This window comes from Pteropus alecto, unplaced genomic scaffold (assembly GCF_000325575.1).
Source record: "Pteropus alecto unplaced genomic scaffold, ASM32557v1 scaffold312, whole genome shotgun sequence".
NCBI lineage: Eukaryota > Metazoa > Chordata > Mammalia > Chiroptera > Pteropodidae > Pteropus > Pteropus alecto.
The window spans coordinates 3,841,708-3,859,991 of record NW_006433948.1 but is presented as its reverse complement, the minus strand read 5'-3'; the positions used below and the strand labels follow the sequence as shown (position 1 = coordinate 3,859,991).

General features: G+C 37.4%; 1 protein-coding gene across 3 annotated transcripts in view; it reads left to right on the top strand.

The window, feature by feature from the left end:
- The first annotated feature begins 6 nt into the window (after positions 1-6).
- PHKA1 (phosphorylase kinase regulatory subunit alpha 1) overlaps positions 7-18,284 on the top strand; it is an 85,321-nt gene continuing 67,043 nt past the window's right edge. For all 3 annotated transcript variants that reach the window (XM_015586747.2, XM_006908551.3, XM_015586748.2), the window contains exons 1-6: positions 7-217; positions 873-1,031; positions 7,186-7,233; positions 9,125-9,293; positions 11,694-11,776; positions 14,228-14,308. In XM_015586747.2, the coding sequence (XP_015442233.1) occupies positions 140-217; positions 873-1,031; positions 7,186-7,233; positions 9,125-9,293; positions 11,694-11,776; positions 14,228-14,308 (618 nt within the window). In that variant the 5' untranslated portion in view covers positions 7-139. The remainder of the gene's footprint in view (positions 218-872; positions 1,032-7,185; positions 7,234-9,124; positions 9,294-11,693; positions 11,777-14,227; positions 14,309-18,284) is intronic.

The window sequence follows — 18,284 nt, the reverse complement described above, 5'->3', positions numbered from 1 at the left end:
GGGACGGCTCGGCTCTGCCGGCGCCTGGCGCTCGGCCTCCCCACCGCGAGAGTGCAGTTGCGGCCAGCCTCCTTCGTGGGAGAGCCGAGGGCCGTGCGGCGCCCCGCCGTTTCTCTGAAGGGCTTGCAAACATCGCGCGATGAGGAGCCGGAGTAACTCGGGGGTCCGGCTGGACGGCTACGCCAGGCTGGTGCATCAGACCATTTTGTGCCATCAGGTACGTGAAGTGTCGCCTAGACTTACCGAGGATGTTCAGTGTGATAGCCTGGACGGAGACCCCGGGGGGAAGTGTGTGTGTGTCCTGCAAGTTCTCCCAGCCCCCAACTGGGGGGAGGAGGCGTAAAGCGCCCTGAAGAAAAGACGTGCTGGGCCAGGAAGCGAACTAGACTCACACCCGTAGCTACAAGCTCTGACCCATGGCTTCTGAGCCCCTGCCCCACAAACCCCAACTAGGTTTCAGGGGACACAGTTGAAAAGATGTAGTAAACCTTGTTTATTGACAAATCGCCACGGGTTTAGGCGTCATCTCCTTCCCCTCCTACCAAACAAAAAACGCACGGGAACGTTCACCCGTATTAACACCAAACTGTTGTGAAGCTCTGAGGTCCCTAGTATATTCTGTTATTTATATTTTTTCTGCTGCTTTAATGCTGGTATTTCGTTGGTAGCTCATTCTAATTGGAAAGTTAAAACGCTGCCTTTCAATAATGCCTACATTTCAGACCTGTAAAACTTCAACCAGCTACCTCCCCTTTTTCAAGATACCATTGGTTCCAAGTTGCTTAGAAAAGGCGGTTATAATACCCAAGAGTGGGGAAGTAGAAGAAACATCCCGTGGTTACCTGCCTGTCCTCTTTTTCTTGATCTTGCAGAATCCAGTAACTGGCTTGCTTCCAGCCAGCTATGATCAGAGAGATGCCTGGGTTCGGGATAATGTGTACAGCATCCTGGCTGTCTGGGGTTTGGGACTGGCCTATCGGAAGAATGCAGACCGGGATGAGGATAAGGCAAAAGCCTATGAACTGGAACAGGTATTCAAAAATAAAAATACAGAGAAGACAGGCAGGGGAAATTGAGGGAAACGTGTAGCCTAATCCACAGGTCCCAAGACAACTGTATTTTGCCATTCTCCCTCTTCTTTCACGTTCCTGATATTACATTTCCAAAATCTTTCCTAGATTTTACTCAACTTTTTTTATTTGCAGTGGAAACTTGAAAGTTGCTGATTCACGGCAACAGCTTACACTCTGTTCTGTTACATTGGAAAATCCTATCCTGGGATCTGTGCTGCACTGTTTAGCCTTCTTTCTAAGGAAATGTATTTTGGAGTCTCCACCATATTCTCATTGAGAAAAATGGAGGCAGGTGTCCACCATTTTACTGAATATTTGAAAATGGTAGATAGTATCTGTATGATGGTAACTGACACAAATTTGCATAACTTCTCAACTACCCACAAGTAAAAACTATTAATTTGTCAATTTTTATACCTCTGGCCACTGTTCTAAAGCCCCATTCTTCCCTTTCCCCCACCCCCAGGGGGGCAAAATTATGTCAAAGTCAGCAGATGACTTTAAGCCGACTTTTGAAGCCATTCTCCTTAGTAAAGAAACATCCTTTTTAGAACCGTTTAAACACAGGATGCTTTTGAATGACATAGAAAATGATATTCTGGGCTACATGGGACTCTTAATGTCAACATACGCTGCTGTCACTTGTAAGGTATATGTTAATTCTTTTCCATTGTGGATAAGATTCTCTCTATACTAGCTATTTTCTCAAGTGGTATTCCTCAGACTCAGGCAGTCTGAGCTCCAGTCTTTACGTATAAGTCAGAATACTGAGATTTGGTTGTATTTAAGGGTAGCAACACGTTGCGGGTTGCAGTCCTTGGTAATAGAGAAATTGCACTGTGTTCTCTGCAACAGCAGCCATTTATTATTCCTTCAGCCATTATTCAGAGGTACTTAGGTCCACCAGAAAAAAATGTTGGAGTTTTTGCTCTAACACAGGAAGGGCAAATCAATAGTCTTATGACTTGTAGAAATCATACATAACCATTGTATGATTTTGGAAAATTTACAGTGTTAAAAAAATCACTCGTAATATTATTCCTCCCCCCAAATCCTACATCTTACTCTAATGTTTTGCTATTTTGTTCTCATTATTTTGTTTTGTTCTGCTATAAATTAATATCTGTGGAGTAATACTCAAAATTCCATACTCAGTACAATTTGACCAAATTATTTTTACAAGACATCTGATTTCTCCTGTTGACCAATCATTCTGCAAAGTTGATTGACATTTTTCCTTATGTACCCCAGGTAGAAAGAATTTAACAGAGTAAGGGGAAAAAAAGCTAGGGAAACATTGAATTGTTCATTCTAAAATTTTAGCGTTCCATTAAATGCATTTTCACATAACCAAAAATATTTTTCAGACCAGCTCAGTATTAACTCTGGAATGTCTCAAAAACATTATGGCAATAGAAAACATCTTCAGAGAAGAAACATTTATTCGGGAATTCTAATATTTCTATATACTTTCATTATGAATTAAAACAGATTGTGTTATTAGATCTCATTAATCTTTTTCTCAAACCTGACTCAATTAATTCAGACTGGGTATCAGAAAACCATCTCTGTTAAGGGCTAGATAGTAAATATTTTCAGCATTGTGTGTCACATGTGGTCTCTGCCCAACAATGCAGCTCTTACATTGCTGCACAAAAGCTGCCAAGATAATATATAAATGAGTGAGCATGGTTATGTTCCAGTAGGCTTTATTTTTAAAAGCAGGCAGTGAGCCATATTTGCCTCTAATCTACATGAGTACTTCTAACCTCTGGCTGTACAGTGGAATCACTTGGGAAGCTTTTAAAGAAACACCTTTACTGAACCCCACCCTAGAACAAGTTACATAAAACTCTTAAAGTGGACCCCCAAAGGTATCAGTATTTCTAATCAACTACCTAGGTTATTCTAAAGTGCAGCCAGGGATAATAACCACTGATTTTTGGACAATAAATGAGCATAGATTAAATCCAATGAATCCACGGATTAAATTCCCACCTACTGTTAACTTAAAACAGATATCCCTATTACTGTGGATTTTCCTACACCATTGATTCTTAATCATTTCTAGCCTTCCGACTCTCACCTGGGTTTCACTCAGGAATAATGTCAGAACTAAAGAGAATTCCGGATGAAAAGGGTACAAGGGTTCAGGTGACTGTCCTATCCTAGATTGAGAATAGAATTATGCATATATGTTTTTAGAAATGACCTTGTCTCTTAGTCACATAAGTTTTGACTCACACCACTAAAAGTAAATAGGCACACAAATACAGATTGCTCTTTGCCTCCAGTTCTGCTTCTGCCTCAGTTTTATTCTCCCTGTGTAGTCTCTCATCTTTTGTTATGAGTTTAATTATTACCTTTTTGAGAACGACTTCCAAAGGTTCATCTTTAACTCTGACCGCATTTCAGTGTCGAACCCTGTTTTCATTTGTCTTCTGATCAGTTGTACCTACACACTCTCTGGCCTCTCAGACTATGTCTAAATCCCACCTTCCCTACTAACAGCAAACAAAACAGACTACCAAAGAGCAACTCACCAAGGGTCCCTTTTTCTCTCATTGGTGTCCTCAGTCTCCTGGCTGCCTGGGCAGCATTACTTACAGCGTTGCCCAGAGTGTGTTCCATAGAATACTAGGTCAGTTAAGTTTGGGGCTATGTTAAAAGGTGAAAGATTTATACGATTTGAAGAGAAATCAGAATATTGGGGCTATGTTAACCAACAGATTTCTTTACTGTATAATTTCTTAGAGTCTTTAATGTATTAATGTGCATTTTGAATCTAAGGTGGGGGTGAATTTTACAGCCTTTTCAGAATTTTCCTAGACTACTGTTCTATAAAAACAGTGTTTGAAAAATACTGCCGTTAGGGTGATTTTTGACTTGTCCTTTTTGCCTTTTGATACATGCAGACCAGAGTCTGTTAATTCTTATCATTTTTCATGAATCCATCCCCTCCTTTCTATTCCTTTCTGCCTCAACCCTAGTCTGAACCCTGATCACTTAATATTGTTGTGAAAACCACACTTAAATTTTATTATTTCTAATCCCAACAATCTTTCTGTGGCTCTCATTTTCCCAACAAGTAAAATCTAAACTAAACGTTTGGATGGATAGGCAAGGCTCTTTAGGGTCTGGTCCTGCTTTTTCAGTATTCTGTCATGCCGTTACCCTGCATATACTCCCGGTTCCAGCCACGTTGGTGTCTTTATTACTCCTCTAACAATTCCTTAATAAAAATTAGGGTGTTTGCGTAAATACTTTTCATTGTATTACATACTGCCCGTAATTAGTAGTATTTTACTCTCACAACACCCTGTAAATTAGCTATTATTTTCCCCAATTTCCAAGTGGAGAGATCGAAGCAGGGAGATGAAGCTGGAATTGGGTGGTTTCATGAGTACAACCTGGGTCTTATGACTTCAGATTCTGTCTTCCTCCATGGAAGCCATGGACATGTCCACCTCCAGATTTTTTGATGAGCTCCTGCTTCTACTTGTGATGCATGTCCTTTTCCAATATGAAGTAATACCCCTTTTTCAAAGCCTGGCACTAGTCCCACTTTTTCTGTGGCTCTTGTCCTCATAGACCACTCGGAACTGCGTTCTTGGGACTTCTAGATCACTTATGTTTTGTGCCATTCAGCACGTTTACTTTTTCATTTAGCAGACCATAGAATTCTCATATTCTAGGCCCTGTAATAGATATAAAAAATAAAATGGGACAAAACGTTTATATTTAACTGAATTTTTATGATCAAAAAATTTAAATTTACTGAAAAGTTATAGGAATAGTAAAATGAATATATTTGCATCTGCTCTTTATCTCCATTCACTGGTTATTAACATTTTGTCATATTTACATCTTCCCTCTCTTTAAGCACAAGAATACACACGAGTTTTCGATAAGTCATTTGAGAGTAACTCGAAGACACAGACTATATATTATATGTATCACGTATATTATATGTCTAATATATGTACATATAATACAAGCTGCTTAGTCCATTAACAAAGGTCTCTTTCCGAACCTGGTGTCTGCCCCTTTTTCTTAAGGTGTTTGTAGTCTGATAGGAAGGCAAATTGCTACAAAACATTAGGACAGATACTGTAGGTACTATACAGATATATGGAAGACAAGTACAGAGTTCTGAGAGAACACAGAGAGGTGGAAGTGTCCAGTTCTTTTGAACAAGGCAAGGCAAGATTCACAGAGAATTTGGGTTTTAAAGGATAACTAGGAATTATTAGATAGGTTATGTTTGTAGTTTAGTTTCTTTAAAGTGTATTTCTCCTGTCTCCGTTGTCTTTTTATGTTCCACAAATCCTGGTAGGGTGCTTTGCATATTTTATATGCTAAATAAATATCTGATTGCACATATACCTGGATATGTATATGTACACACACACACACACACATACATAGATATGGTTGTGTATTGCTGTATATCCTTATATAATCAATTCATGAGATCTATATCCTCAAAAAGATTAGGTGAGAGGAGGATGTCACTTGGTGTAGGTAGAAGCCCTGGTACATGAATAAACATGTATAATTCATGCTACCTAGTGCCCCTGAATCACAACATGTCCAGTTTGGGAGAAGGCAAAGTACGGGTACCTCCCCTTATTCCTACCTCACCATGCTTCCTATTAATTTTATCCTGTTTGGGAAGTTGGAACTTGAGGACAGAAATGGCTGACAATGGCCGTTTCAGGAGGACAAAATGGACGGCAATTAGGACTCCTCCACTGGGTCATTGATTCCCCAGGTTTTCTATTTAAATTAAAGAAAATGTAGGTGGGAGTAGCAAGGGTTGAAAGGATGTGATGAATCCAGTGAGTATGTGCTGACAAGTAGAAGATAATTCAGATTTTAATAAAGTCTCCCCACAGAGTATATTAAAGGACGGCGTCTTTCATTAGGGTCAGAATAATGGATAGAGGTTTTCTTATAGGGGCTGCAGTTTCATTATAATAAATGCTCATGCTTTAAAAGGTGACAGGCTCCCTCTGTCTCTTATTTCCTCTTCATCCGTAAGGGGAGGGGACCATTTATAGAAAGAAATTACTTTTAAAAGGGTACTCTCTCCCAAGGAACATTTATTTTTCCCTCAATAAAAAACTTATCCTTATTATGCCTATTGCTTGTAGTCCCACTTGAAAGTTTTGAAAGAATAACAGAATGATGGGGCTCCCAAGTAGATTAATTTCCAGAGGTGTCCTGAAGCCACCTCTGAGCCAGCATTCCCTGGAGTAACCTGGTCGTGTTTCTTCTGGACTGTGAAACAGAAAGCTTTGAGAAATGGAGAAGTTGTTTGGTGTTATGTTTTTCCAAAACATATCGTCTGCCCATTCCACTGTTGGTGGGACTGTCTAGTGTCATATAGTATAATTAGCATAGTATACTGTTAATATACTATCTTATAATTAACTATAATTATTATTACTACATTATATTATAAAGACTAGTATAGTATATGGTTGGTAAATGGAATTTTGGAGTGCTAGGATTACGAAACCACTTTAGAAATTGCCAAGCCCTAGTAAGAGAAATAGTGATGACTTAAGACTTAAAAAGTTTTGGCTTTTTTTTTTTTTTCATGAAAAAGAGATTAAGTTGTAACAATTCCCCTTTATACTTACTCTGAATTGAAGATCACTCTTTAGGGAAAATGTTCACACAAATATTGCTGTAGACTCTTGAATATAAGTCTTGGCTACTTTTGAAAAAAATAAAAAGTGATGTCGGCTTTTCTATGCCATGGGATGTATTTTAGAATATCCTCATATCTTTATGATTTTTTAACTGACTTGTCTGGTTTCTCCAGGTGGAATGTCCTCAAATAGGATGGTTGGCTTAGTTTTACATAAACCTATTGGAATTTGGATTTTTTTTTTAACTCCAAGGAGTTACCAACTGCAGCTTTTGATTCCACTTTTAGCTGCAATCTGCTGTTCTGTGTACCTACAAAGTCAGTGCCATGTAAATAGGAACCCAGGATAGGGTTACTTGTTCTGAAAAGGTCATGTACCAACTGCAGTTGCTGAGTAAGTGTTCCTGTATCTAGGGATGTTTATAATAGCCTTGTTTCCATTTATTTCTGCAGAGTGTAGTGAAGCTGATGAGGGGACTGCTGCACTGCATGATCAGACAGGTATGGCGTTGTTAACAGTTCCCTCTCTAATAAAAACACATTGTACTAGTATCTCTATGCATTAGGGAATGTTTATAGCATATATATATATACATATACATATGTATATATATATATGCTTATATATGTTTATAGTATATATATATATGCTATAAATAGTACACACTAATTTTACAAATAGTACTCACTAATTTTAGAAAATTTATAAAATTGACGGGGGAAATGCCACCCATGATTTTGCCACCCAGTTACCACTGGAATGTTTCCTTCTAGTCTTTTTTTTCCCCTCCACAAATGATTTTCTGATATACTTCATCATTATTGTACATGCAATTATGTATACTAAGTGAAAGATGATAATGGGCCTGTAAGCCCTCATCTAAAAACTCTTGAGGCTAGATACATTTTAGAATTCAACATTTTTCAAATAGCCCCATGTCAGTTTGAATCAAGTATTTCCACCAAATGAATTTTGCTGCAAAACTTAGAAGAAAAAAACCTTTCGAAGTGTTTCTGATTTTATGATTTGAAATAAGAAGCCAAGGACTTATGTCTCCTGGTATTCATTTGCATTTTCCTGCTCTTCAGCAGTGAAGTTGCAGGTCTGTTCATATGTAGATTAAAAATTTGCATTTCTTTTGTTAATTGCCTGTTAATTCCTTTGGCCGTTTCTCTTTTGTGCTGTCTTTCTCTTGCCATTTGTGGAGTTCCTGTTCCTTATGGATATTAATCCTTTGTCACATATACTGCAAATAATTTTTAGCTATGGTTTATCCTGTAGGTTCGTTTGTTTTTTCCATTCCAAAGAGTTTTACTAAAAAGAGTGTTTTCCCTTTATCCTACGAGACCTTTACACAAGCCATACACCTTGAATCTGAACCGATTTTCTGGAAACCAGTATTACATTTTATTAGAAGAAACTGGGGTCCGGATTACAGGTGACCATTTACAGGCGTTCGACAAGTCCAAAGGAAAGAGAAACCTGCTCCAGCCTTCTGAACCTCTTTACCAGTGGCCTCTGCAGGGCTCCCCTAATCAAATCTGATTCAGTAGAGTCGTTCACTTGTCCCTTGCACGTGTGTCCTTCCTGACTTCTGGTTTCAGCTTTCTTTCGAATCTTCCTGTCACTCGTGTGTCTCCCCCCAGCTCATTTCATCACTCCTTCAAAATATTTCTTCTTCTTCTGATTTCTCTTAAGATTCCTACCTCTATTTCAGGAACAAATGTACCTTTTTTGCAACTCGATTATCTCTTACTAAGCCACTCAACTACTGTACATCTGTTTGTTATCTACAGTGTGGCAAAAAATAAAAACTATCAGAAGAGTAAAAGAGAGGTAATGAATAGGAAACAGGCAGTTTGGCACTGTTTTCTAACTGTCTGAATTGCAGACCAGCACCAGGAGCTTTCCTAGTTGGATCCGTGTGGGGGGACGATGGCACCTGCGTTGATTTTTCTGCACAGCCGCCTTTTACTGTTTGTTTTATTTGAAACAAAAATCAAGTTTCCTCACTCAAAATATAGGCATAGAATGCAAGTTGTAGACAGTCTCATACCACTCTTTTTCAGGAACAAATGTACATTTTTTGCAACTCAATTACCGCTGCCTAAGCCATTGTCACTCAGCTACTCTGCATCTGGGTTTGTTATCTACAGTGGGGCAAAAAAAAAAAAAAACAAACAACAACAACAACAACAACAAAAAAACAAACTCAGGAGAGTGAAAGAGAGGCAATGAATAGGAAATAGCCGGTTTGACTGGCATTATTTTCTAACTGCTTGATTTATAGCCCAGCACCAGGGACTTTCTTAGTTGGATGGGTCTGGGGGAATGATGGCAGCACGTTGATTTTTCTCCATAGCTGCCTTTTACTGTTTCTGTTTTCTTCAGGTAGATAAAGTAGAATCCTTCAAGTACAGTCAGAGTACCAAGGATAGTCTCCATGCCAAGTACAACACCAAAACCTGTGCCACGGTAGTGGGTGATGACCAGTGGGGACACCTGCAGTTGGATGCTACCTCTGTGTACCTGCTCTTCTTAGCACAGATGACTGCCTCAGGTCAGTACAAGGACACAAGTACTGGGAGACACGGCAACGTGCGGCACTTGCTCTGACACACTTGGCTTCCTCACAGTGGCTTGCCAGAAAATAGCATAGATCTTTATATTGCTCAAAGATGCACGTTGGAAACAGAATATTTTGCAAATTTTACTCAGAGAAACAATGTTTTGAGATCTAGTCGGTATTCTTTTACATCAAAAAACAAGTTTGGGATACTAATTATATATATTATTTTTTATTGAGAACCAGGAAATCTGGGTAGATTTTCTTCAGATGGCTATTTTGATCTTTTATTAATCCTCAGATACCATGAGATGAGAAAGAAGGACTAAGGTTGATTGCTCGTTCTCATACTATACACTGACAAACCTATAGTTAGTATTAACATAAACGGAATCACCAACTTTATACTGTTCTTTATAGATATATTATAAATAATACATCTGTCTATGGGCATCTAAATTACATTAAGGAAATTAACTCAAGAATCAGAATTGGAATGTTTATTTTTTATTAGTGAATAATACACCCTTTTCAGAAGCTTTCGTTATTTACCTTTAGCTGCTTTACCTGAAAAAGAAAAGTGTAAGACCCAACGTTACTCCCTTTTATTTCTCTTAAATTGGGGAAATGAATTTGATTACATTCAGTTTGTAAATTAAATAGGACTGTTGCCAGATATTCCTGAGATAAGTAAATGCACTTGTCTGTATACTACATTTTTGACATTTCAATTTATTTTCCCATCTGGTTACAGAGGTCTTTGGTATTCTTATTCTCCACTTTTTGCATAAATTCATATTTGGTGACAAAGCATTCCTTTTTTTCCTGTAGAACACACATCTCACAGGCAGAATAACCATTTCTTAAAATTATAATATGGCTACCTACATACTCACTTCTTTTGGAGTGGTGGTTTCTCCTTGAATCAATATAGTTTTAGGTTTCATTTATTTAAATAGATTGGCAACTATAACTCCATTTCTAATGTTCTTTTAATACTGACTCTGGAGTGTTTTTCTACAAAGCAAAAAGTGACTGACTAAATATCCCTTGGGATTTTTTATTTTGGGCCCAGAAAAGAAGCAGAAATATACTAAGGAAGCTTATGAGACATATCCATTCATTCAACAAATGTCGTTTGTTAATTCCTGACTTAAACATATGATTGTCATTTGATAGATGCTTGGAATAAGGTGGATATTATTTGACCAGGCCTTTGAGGAGCAGGTAGGAATATGTAGAAATTCACAAGTCAGAAAAAGAAAGAGCACAGCATGACAACAAGCACAGAAATTTGAAAGATACTGGCTGCCAGGGTAAGGCTAGGTGTCCTCTATGTTGAGAGTGTCAGATAGGTCTGGAAAAGTGTCAAATGATGAAGCTAGAAAGTTGGGGCTAGCTGTTTAAGGGCCCATGTACTATGCTAAGTAGCTTGGAGTTTATTTTGTCCTCAGGAGACAGCCATTCTTCAAGGTAAATAAGAAAGTTTTAGATGATTCACTCGAGTAGCAGGAGGACAGATTGGAGGGGGGCAGAAGATTAAGATGGAGGACTGGCTATGAGGTTAGTAAAATAGTTTAGGCAAGAAATGATGCAGCACTTAGTAAGACAATTGTCTTCATGATGAAGAGGATACATGTCGATTGATGGAGTCTGAAAGATCTTCATGGAAAATTTAGCAACTTTCTGCACAATTTTGAATTCTTACCAATTTCAATCTCACTTAAAGGAGAGTCTTAGACAGAAGCTGAGTACAACTTAAGGGATGCTGGCAAAACAACCATAAATGGTGAAAATTAATTTTTACAAAGCAACCATTTAAAGTCACTGGAGATTGTCCTAAGGGCATAGAGCAAGTATAGAATTATTTGTTCAAGGAAGTCTCAATGTCCTTAAGAACAGTAAGAAAGTGTGTTGTTTGGGCCACAGACTGCTCAGTCCCCACCCCAAGCTCACCAGGACAGAAGCAGTACTGCAGGTGGATCAGACAGTGTGAAACTCCCTCTCTGCCAACTCCCTCCCTAGGCCATTAGATCTTCTTGAGAGATATAGGTTGCCAGCAGTTCTCATTCTCCTTAGCTCTGTGTTGCAGAAGCTCTAGTGTGGCCGAGTCTAACTAAGAGGTCTGGAACTCCCTTCCTACCCCCTCAGTCCTACTCAAGGACCAATCCATATAATCATCTCACTAGACACAGAGAAAGCATTTGACAGATTCAACACCTACCACTGATTTGCAGTCTTGTTTTTATGGTTTAAGATTCAAGGTACTTGCCATTATTCCTAAGTAGAAGTAGGATTACTTGGGAGTAGTGGGGACATTTAGTCGCTGTGGCTGCCTATAAAGCCTGTCGTCATCACTGACCTGTACTATATCTTTATTCTCTTTTGCCCCAGGACTTCATATCATCCACAGCCTGGATGAAGTTAATTTCATACAGAACCTTGTGTTTTACATCGAAGCCGCATATAAAACTGCTGTAAGTACTCATTTTGTAATGTATTTTACACATGCGGTGTTTTTAAAATACTGGACAACCCATTTCTTCTCTTAATGCAGCCCCTTGTAGTGAACCAATCTGTAAGGCTTCTGGCAGAAATTGCCTTCAGCCTCTTTCTTTGCTAAGCTCTTGTCATCCTCTGTTTGCCTTCTCCCCAAGCAGTTACACAGCCAAGAGGGTCAAGATGCTATGCTTTCATTGCTTTCAAACTGTATAATATCTGATGGGATGTATTTGCTAAGGAGTATTATGGGTCAGCTAGTTAGAAATAAAATTGAGTCATGTGTTGAATATTATGTGTAGACGTTGGTTCGTGTTTACAAAGATAGTTACTTATAACTATTGTATGAGTAAGTTTATATTAAATCATAAAATATTAACATCTCTTTCAGGGGTCACTGTTCTTCATTGCCTCATGTTCATTGTATTGAAAATTGATGTGTCATAAGTAGTCCAGGTTTTTTACTTGCTTTGTCTGTTGGATTGGATCCTGGAATATAAAAAGGCTTTTAGTGGAAAAACTGGTGAACTCCTAATAAAGTTCATAATTTGGTTACTAGTATCATATTGATGTTAATTTCTTAGCTTTGGCAGTTGTACTATGGTTATGTCAGATGTTGAAACTAGGAGAAGCTAAGTAAAAGGTATATGAGAACTTATGGTACCATTTTTGTAACTTCTCTTGAAGTCTAAAGTTATTTCTTTTTTTTCTTTTTAAAAATCATTCATTCATTCATTCATTTGTTCATTTATTTATTTATGGATATGATTTAAATTTTCCCCAGTCTTTCTTCCCTCTCCTCGCTCCCTTCAACCCTCTGGTAACCACTAGTCCGTTGTCCATGAGTCTGTTTGTCCTGTTCGTTTGTTGCTTTTAGGTTTATATCCCACATATAAGTGGTATCATGTGACTTGCAACTTTTTTTGTCTGGCTTATTAAAGTTATTTCAAAATAAAAAGTTTAGTAAAAGTAATTTTAAATGTTATCTATATTATCAAGGGGTTGTATAGAGCTGTGCTTAAGAATGTAGGTTTTGGTAAATGTATTAAATGCACCAATCCTAATAGGGTGGCTGAATGTGTAAGAAAACAGGACCCTTACATATGGTGCCTACAAGAGAATCACTTCAGATGGAAAGACACACAGACTGAAAGTAAAGGGATAAATAAGGATATTTCATGAAAATGGAAACAAACAACAACAAAAAAAACTGGGGTAGAAATACTACCAGACAAAAATAGAATTGAAAACAAAGGTTATAACAAGAGACAGAGAAGGGCCCAGTGATCCCATGTCTGGGTATTTACTCGATGAAATCCAAACACTACTTCGGATATGTGCATCCATATGTTCACTGCAGTATTATTTACAGTAGCCAAGATATGAAAGCAAACTAAGTTCTCATCAATAGATGATTGGATAAAGAGGAGGTGGAGCACATACACAATGGAATATGACTCAGCCATAAAAAGGATGGTATTTCACCATCTGCAACAACATGGATGGACCTAGAGGGTATTGTGCTGAGTTGAGTAAGTCAGACAAAGACAAATAGCATATGATCTCACTTAAATGTGGACTCTAAAGAACAAAATAAAACAGAAACAGAATCAGACACAGAGAACATTTTGATGGTTACCAGATGGAAAGGGGGGTAGGTGGCTGGGTGAAAATGATGATGGGATTAAGAAGTACAAATTTGTAGTTACGAAATAGTCACAAGGATGTGAAGTACAGCATAGGGAATATGTTCAATAATACTGTAATAACTATGTATGGTGCCAGGTGGGTACTAGACTTATCATTTAATAAGATATAAATGTCTAATCATTACGTTGTACACCTAAAACTAATATATGCCAATTGTAATTGAAAAATAATTTAAATACAAAGAAAATGTAGGCTTTGGAGTGAGAGTACTTAGACTCTAATTCTAGCGCTGTCCCTTGTTAGCTGTGTGTCCTTGGGTGAGTCATTTAACCTCTCTTTGCACCTCAATTTTGTCATTTATAAAAAATGTAATGAATGATTAAGGAATATAATAGTGGAAAGTGTATAGATTAGTGCATGGTACATCATCAGTACCAATATCGAGTAAAATTGGAATGAGTGTTTAAAATACTGGCCTGTGGTCTAGACTCCATTTCCTAGACCCCCTGGGTATCTGCTCTGAGGTAAAATTCTAAGAAGTACCTCTCTAGATGGACTTAGTTACAATTCTTAGTCCTGATCAACTGTCCAGGAGTCCTCCAACTTTTTGGAGGCCCTGCAAGGGTGTGAAGCTACTCGGCATCTCCTTAATAAGCATTGTAGGTGTACATAAGTATGGTAGCTTAGCTACTGTGTGTTCCTTTTATTCAACGGTTATACATCTGGTAAGCATTTAGTGGTGACGACTTGCTAATGGTATGTTGGTTATTTTATGCCAGGACTTCGGTATATGGGAACGTGGAGACAAGACCAACCAAGGGATCTCAGAATTGAATGCCAGTTCAGTTGGAATGGCAAAGGTAATTTTCCTTGCTTTGTTTGTCCCAAGTGTGGGGTGAGGAAGTCTGGTACACCTTTCCCATAGACAGAGGCGTTCCGTGAATGTGGACCATCACCACATTAATCGTTCTTTTAAACCACAGGCAAAGTTCACATTCTCCCATTACTATGAACATGTTGGTACAGACTTCTTTCATGAGCTCTAGATTTGTGTATCCAACTGCTTTTGTAGCCTGTCTCTACTTACATAGCCTACAGGACCTCAGAGAACATATCTTAAACTAAACTCATCATCTCTACCTTTACAAAAACACACAAAAAGAGGCCTTTGCTCTTTCTATACACTGTTTGACAAAGCTTGATATCAGGAAACCACCTCTCAATCGTCTACGAGCCACACTCTCCTACAACTCCCCATATCATTATCATTACCATCGTTACCTTTCCACTTGGCTCCATCTTTTCTTTCTCACTACTACTGCCTTCATTCTAGAGCTTATCTCTGAAAACAGCAAGAAGGCATGAAATAGGACAGCAAGAACAGGATGAAATATCCATTATAACGACAAATATACAGTACTCGTTTCTCTTACTGAAAGGCAAGATTGTTTTAAAAAAAAAAGGAAATCCAAACTTATACTGCCTATAAGAGCTCTAATATAGCAAATTGATACAGAAAGATTAAAAATTGAAGAATAGGCAAAGTCTGGCCTGCAAAAAAAAAAAAAAAACCAGCATAGTGACTATGTGGATATGAAATGAAATAGAATTCAAAGCAAAAAGCATTAACATGGAACAGAGAGGACAAAGAAAGTCAAGATAAAATTTTAAAAGGCAGAGCCTAAAATAGAAAGTCTGCTCTGGAATGTCATTTCGCTTAACTCAGACCAAAATATATTAGAAATACGAGTCAACATTGAAGCAGTTATAAGGGGGTAATTTGACAAAATCATTGCCAGTTTATGACAGAAGAAATAAACCAAAAATAAGATCACAGAAAATTTAAACTATGTAAATAATGTGCTTGAATTATATATATGGAGCTTTTACGTACAAAATATCCCCTGGGTAAACTTTTTCTTTTAATGTACTTTTAATTTTCAAAGTGGTATAGATATTGAGTTTATTTTTTAAAAAATCCTACTATACTTCTCTGTAACCTGCTTTTTTCAACTTAATCTCATATTTCACTGAGCAACATAACCATACATCCTTCCGTGTAATTTCATACCAATAATCTAGTTCATTCTTTTCAGTTGCTGACAGCATTTTAATATTTCCTCTGTTGATGGGATTGCCTCTATTTTTTTTTACTCTTCCAAATAATGTTTTACTGAGAATCCTCATACGTAGATCCTGGTGATCTTGCACAAATATTTTTGTAGAGTAGATTCCTAAAAGTACAACTATTGAGTTAAGGGATGTACACTTTAAAATTGCCCTCCAAAATAATTGCCACCTGTTTACATTTTCCCCATCCATATATGATGGATTTATGCCACTAAGTGCCCTATGCTTCATTTTCTTCAAACCCACACTAATTCTGAATATTATCAATGCTCTTGAATAATTTGACAATATTTTAACCACTGAAACTTTTTATTTTCAAATCATTTTAGACTTAGAGAAAAGTTGCAAGAATTGTGCAAACAATTCCCATATACCCTTCACCCAAGTTCCCTACTCGTTAATATTTGCTTTAACTTTCTGTTTACACGCATACATATACACACATTATATTTTCTGAACTACTTGAGTCAGTTGCAGATGTGATGCCCCATTTCTCCTAAATACTTCCGTATGAATTTCCTCAAAGACTCTTTCATAACCATGGTACAATCATCAAAACCAGGAAGTGAACACTGGCATTATACTACCACGTAATCCGTAGACCCCATTCAAATTTTTTTAATTGTCCCAATAATGTCATTTATGACAAAGCAAAACAAAACAAAACACTACCTCTTGTGATTCAGGATCCAATCCAGGATAATATGTTACATTTAGTTTTGATGTCTCTTAGGTTCCTTTAACCTTCAGACTTTACTTGCCTTTCATGACCTTGGCATTTTTTAAGAGTACAGTCCCTCAATTAAATTTTGTGTGGTATTTCCTTGTGATTTGATTCAATTTATGCATTTTTTTGGAAAGAATACCACAGAGATGATGCTCTGTTCTCAGTATATTATCATGAGGTATACAATATGGATTTGTCTCATTGTTGATGTTAATGTTGATGACTTTGGTATCGTGCTATCTGCTTCCTTTCTCCACTGTAAATTTGCTGTTTCCCCATTGTAATTAATAAGTATTTTGTACCAGGCTAACTTCTACGTACCCTTTAGGTCTCAGTTTAGACATCATTTCTCCAGCGAAGCTTTCAAGAACTGCCTGCTATTCTAAAGACTAAGTCAGTTCTGCCTCATAATTGAGGAACTGCAGATAACTAATAAATACTTGAAAGAATGTTAGCAAATTAATGTAACAGACACACTTTTTTTTCTATCAAATTAGGAAAACTTTGTAAGCTAATACTTTGCCTTTAAAGGTACTGTTATACACTGCTGGTGATAGTTGGTACACCTTCCGTGAAAAGCAACTTAGCATTATATCTTAAAAATTGTTTATAACCTCTGACCCAGTGATTGTACTTCAGGGAATTAACTCTTAGAAAATAAGTCAAAATGAAAAAAATTATTCTGTTAGCTCAGCAGCTGTGTGCTAAGCATTGGAGAAAACACAGTCCCTGACCTCGAGGAATTTATAATTTTACCAAGAGATGTTTATCAGAGCTCTGTTTCTAATAGCACACAGTTTAAGGCAACCCAGATTTCCAACAATTGGTAAAGGGCGAAATAAACTTTATCACAGCCATATGAGAGAATATTATGTTGTGATAGAGTTTTTATAACATGGAGAAACACTTATGCTATACTACCCAAATTTCATACCAGACATGGTCTCAACTATAGAGAAAGGTGCATAGAAAATAACTAATAGGAAAGATGTCAAAAATATTACCTGATTATTTTGGCTGATTTTTCATACCTTTTATACTATCATTTGTTTTTGAAATATTCTATAAGGAGTGTCTTTTACTTTTTTAAAAAAATTAATTTATTTAAATTAATTTCAAGTATTCACTACATTGCTTAGACATCTATATAGTTCATAAAATGATCCCCCACCTAGCCATCATATTAATGCTAACTGTATTCCCTACGCCGTGCTCCCCATCCCCGTAGCCAACTATCAACTACTGATTTGTACTTCTTCACTCCATTCTCCTAGCCCCCAACCTCCCTCCCCTGTCTGTCACCTAATTGTCCACTATATTTGTGAGTATGTTTTGGATTAGTTCGTTCTTTTTGTTCCTTAGATTCCGCATGTAAGTGAAATCATATGGTATTTATCTTGCTGTCTGACTTATTTCACTTAGTGTAATAACCTCTAGGTCCGTCCATGTCGTTGCAAATGGTAGGATTTCCTTCTTTTAATGGCTGAGTAATTTTCCATTGTATAATTTCTTTATCCAGTCGTCTGTTCATGGGCATTTAGGTTCCTTCTATATCTTGGCTATTATAAATTGTGCTGCCATGAATATTGGAGTACATAGATGTTTATGAATTATTGTTTTGGTTTTCTTTGGATAAATACCCAGAAGTGCAATTGCTGGGTCAAAAGGTAGATCCATTTTTAATTTTTTGAGAAACCTCCAGACTGTTTTCCATAGCCCTGTATCAATTTGTAACCCCACCAACAATGTATGAGGGTTCCCTTATCTCCACATCCTCACCAACACTTGTGAGGATTTTGATAGGTGTGAGGTGATATCTGGCAGGTGTGAGGTGATATCTCATTGTGGTTTTAATTTGCATTACTCTGGTGGTTAGCGACCTTGAGCATCTTTTCATATGTCTATTAGCCGTGTGTATTTCTTCTTTGGAGAAGTATCTGTTCAGGTCTTCTGCCCATTTTTTAATTGGATTGTTTTTT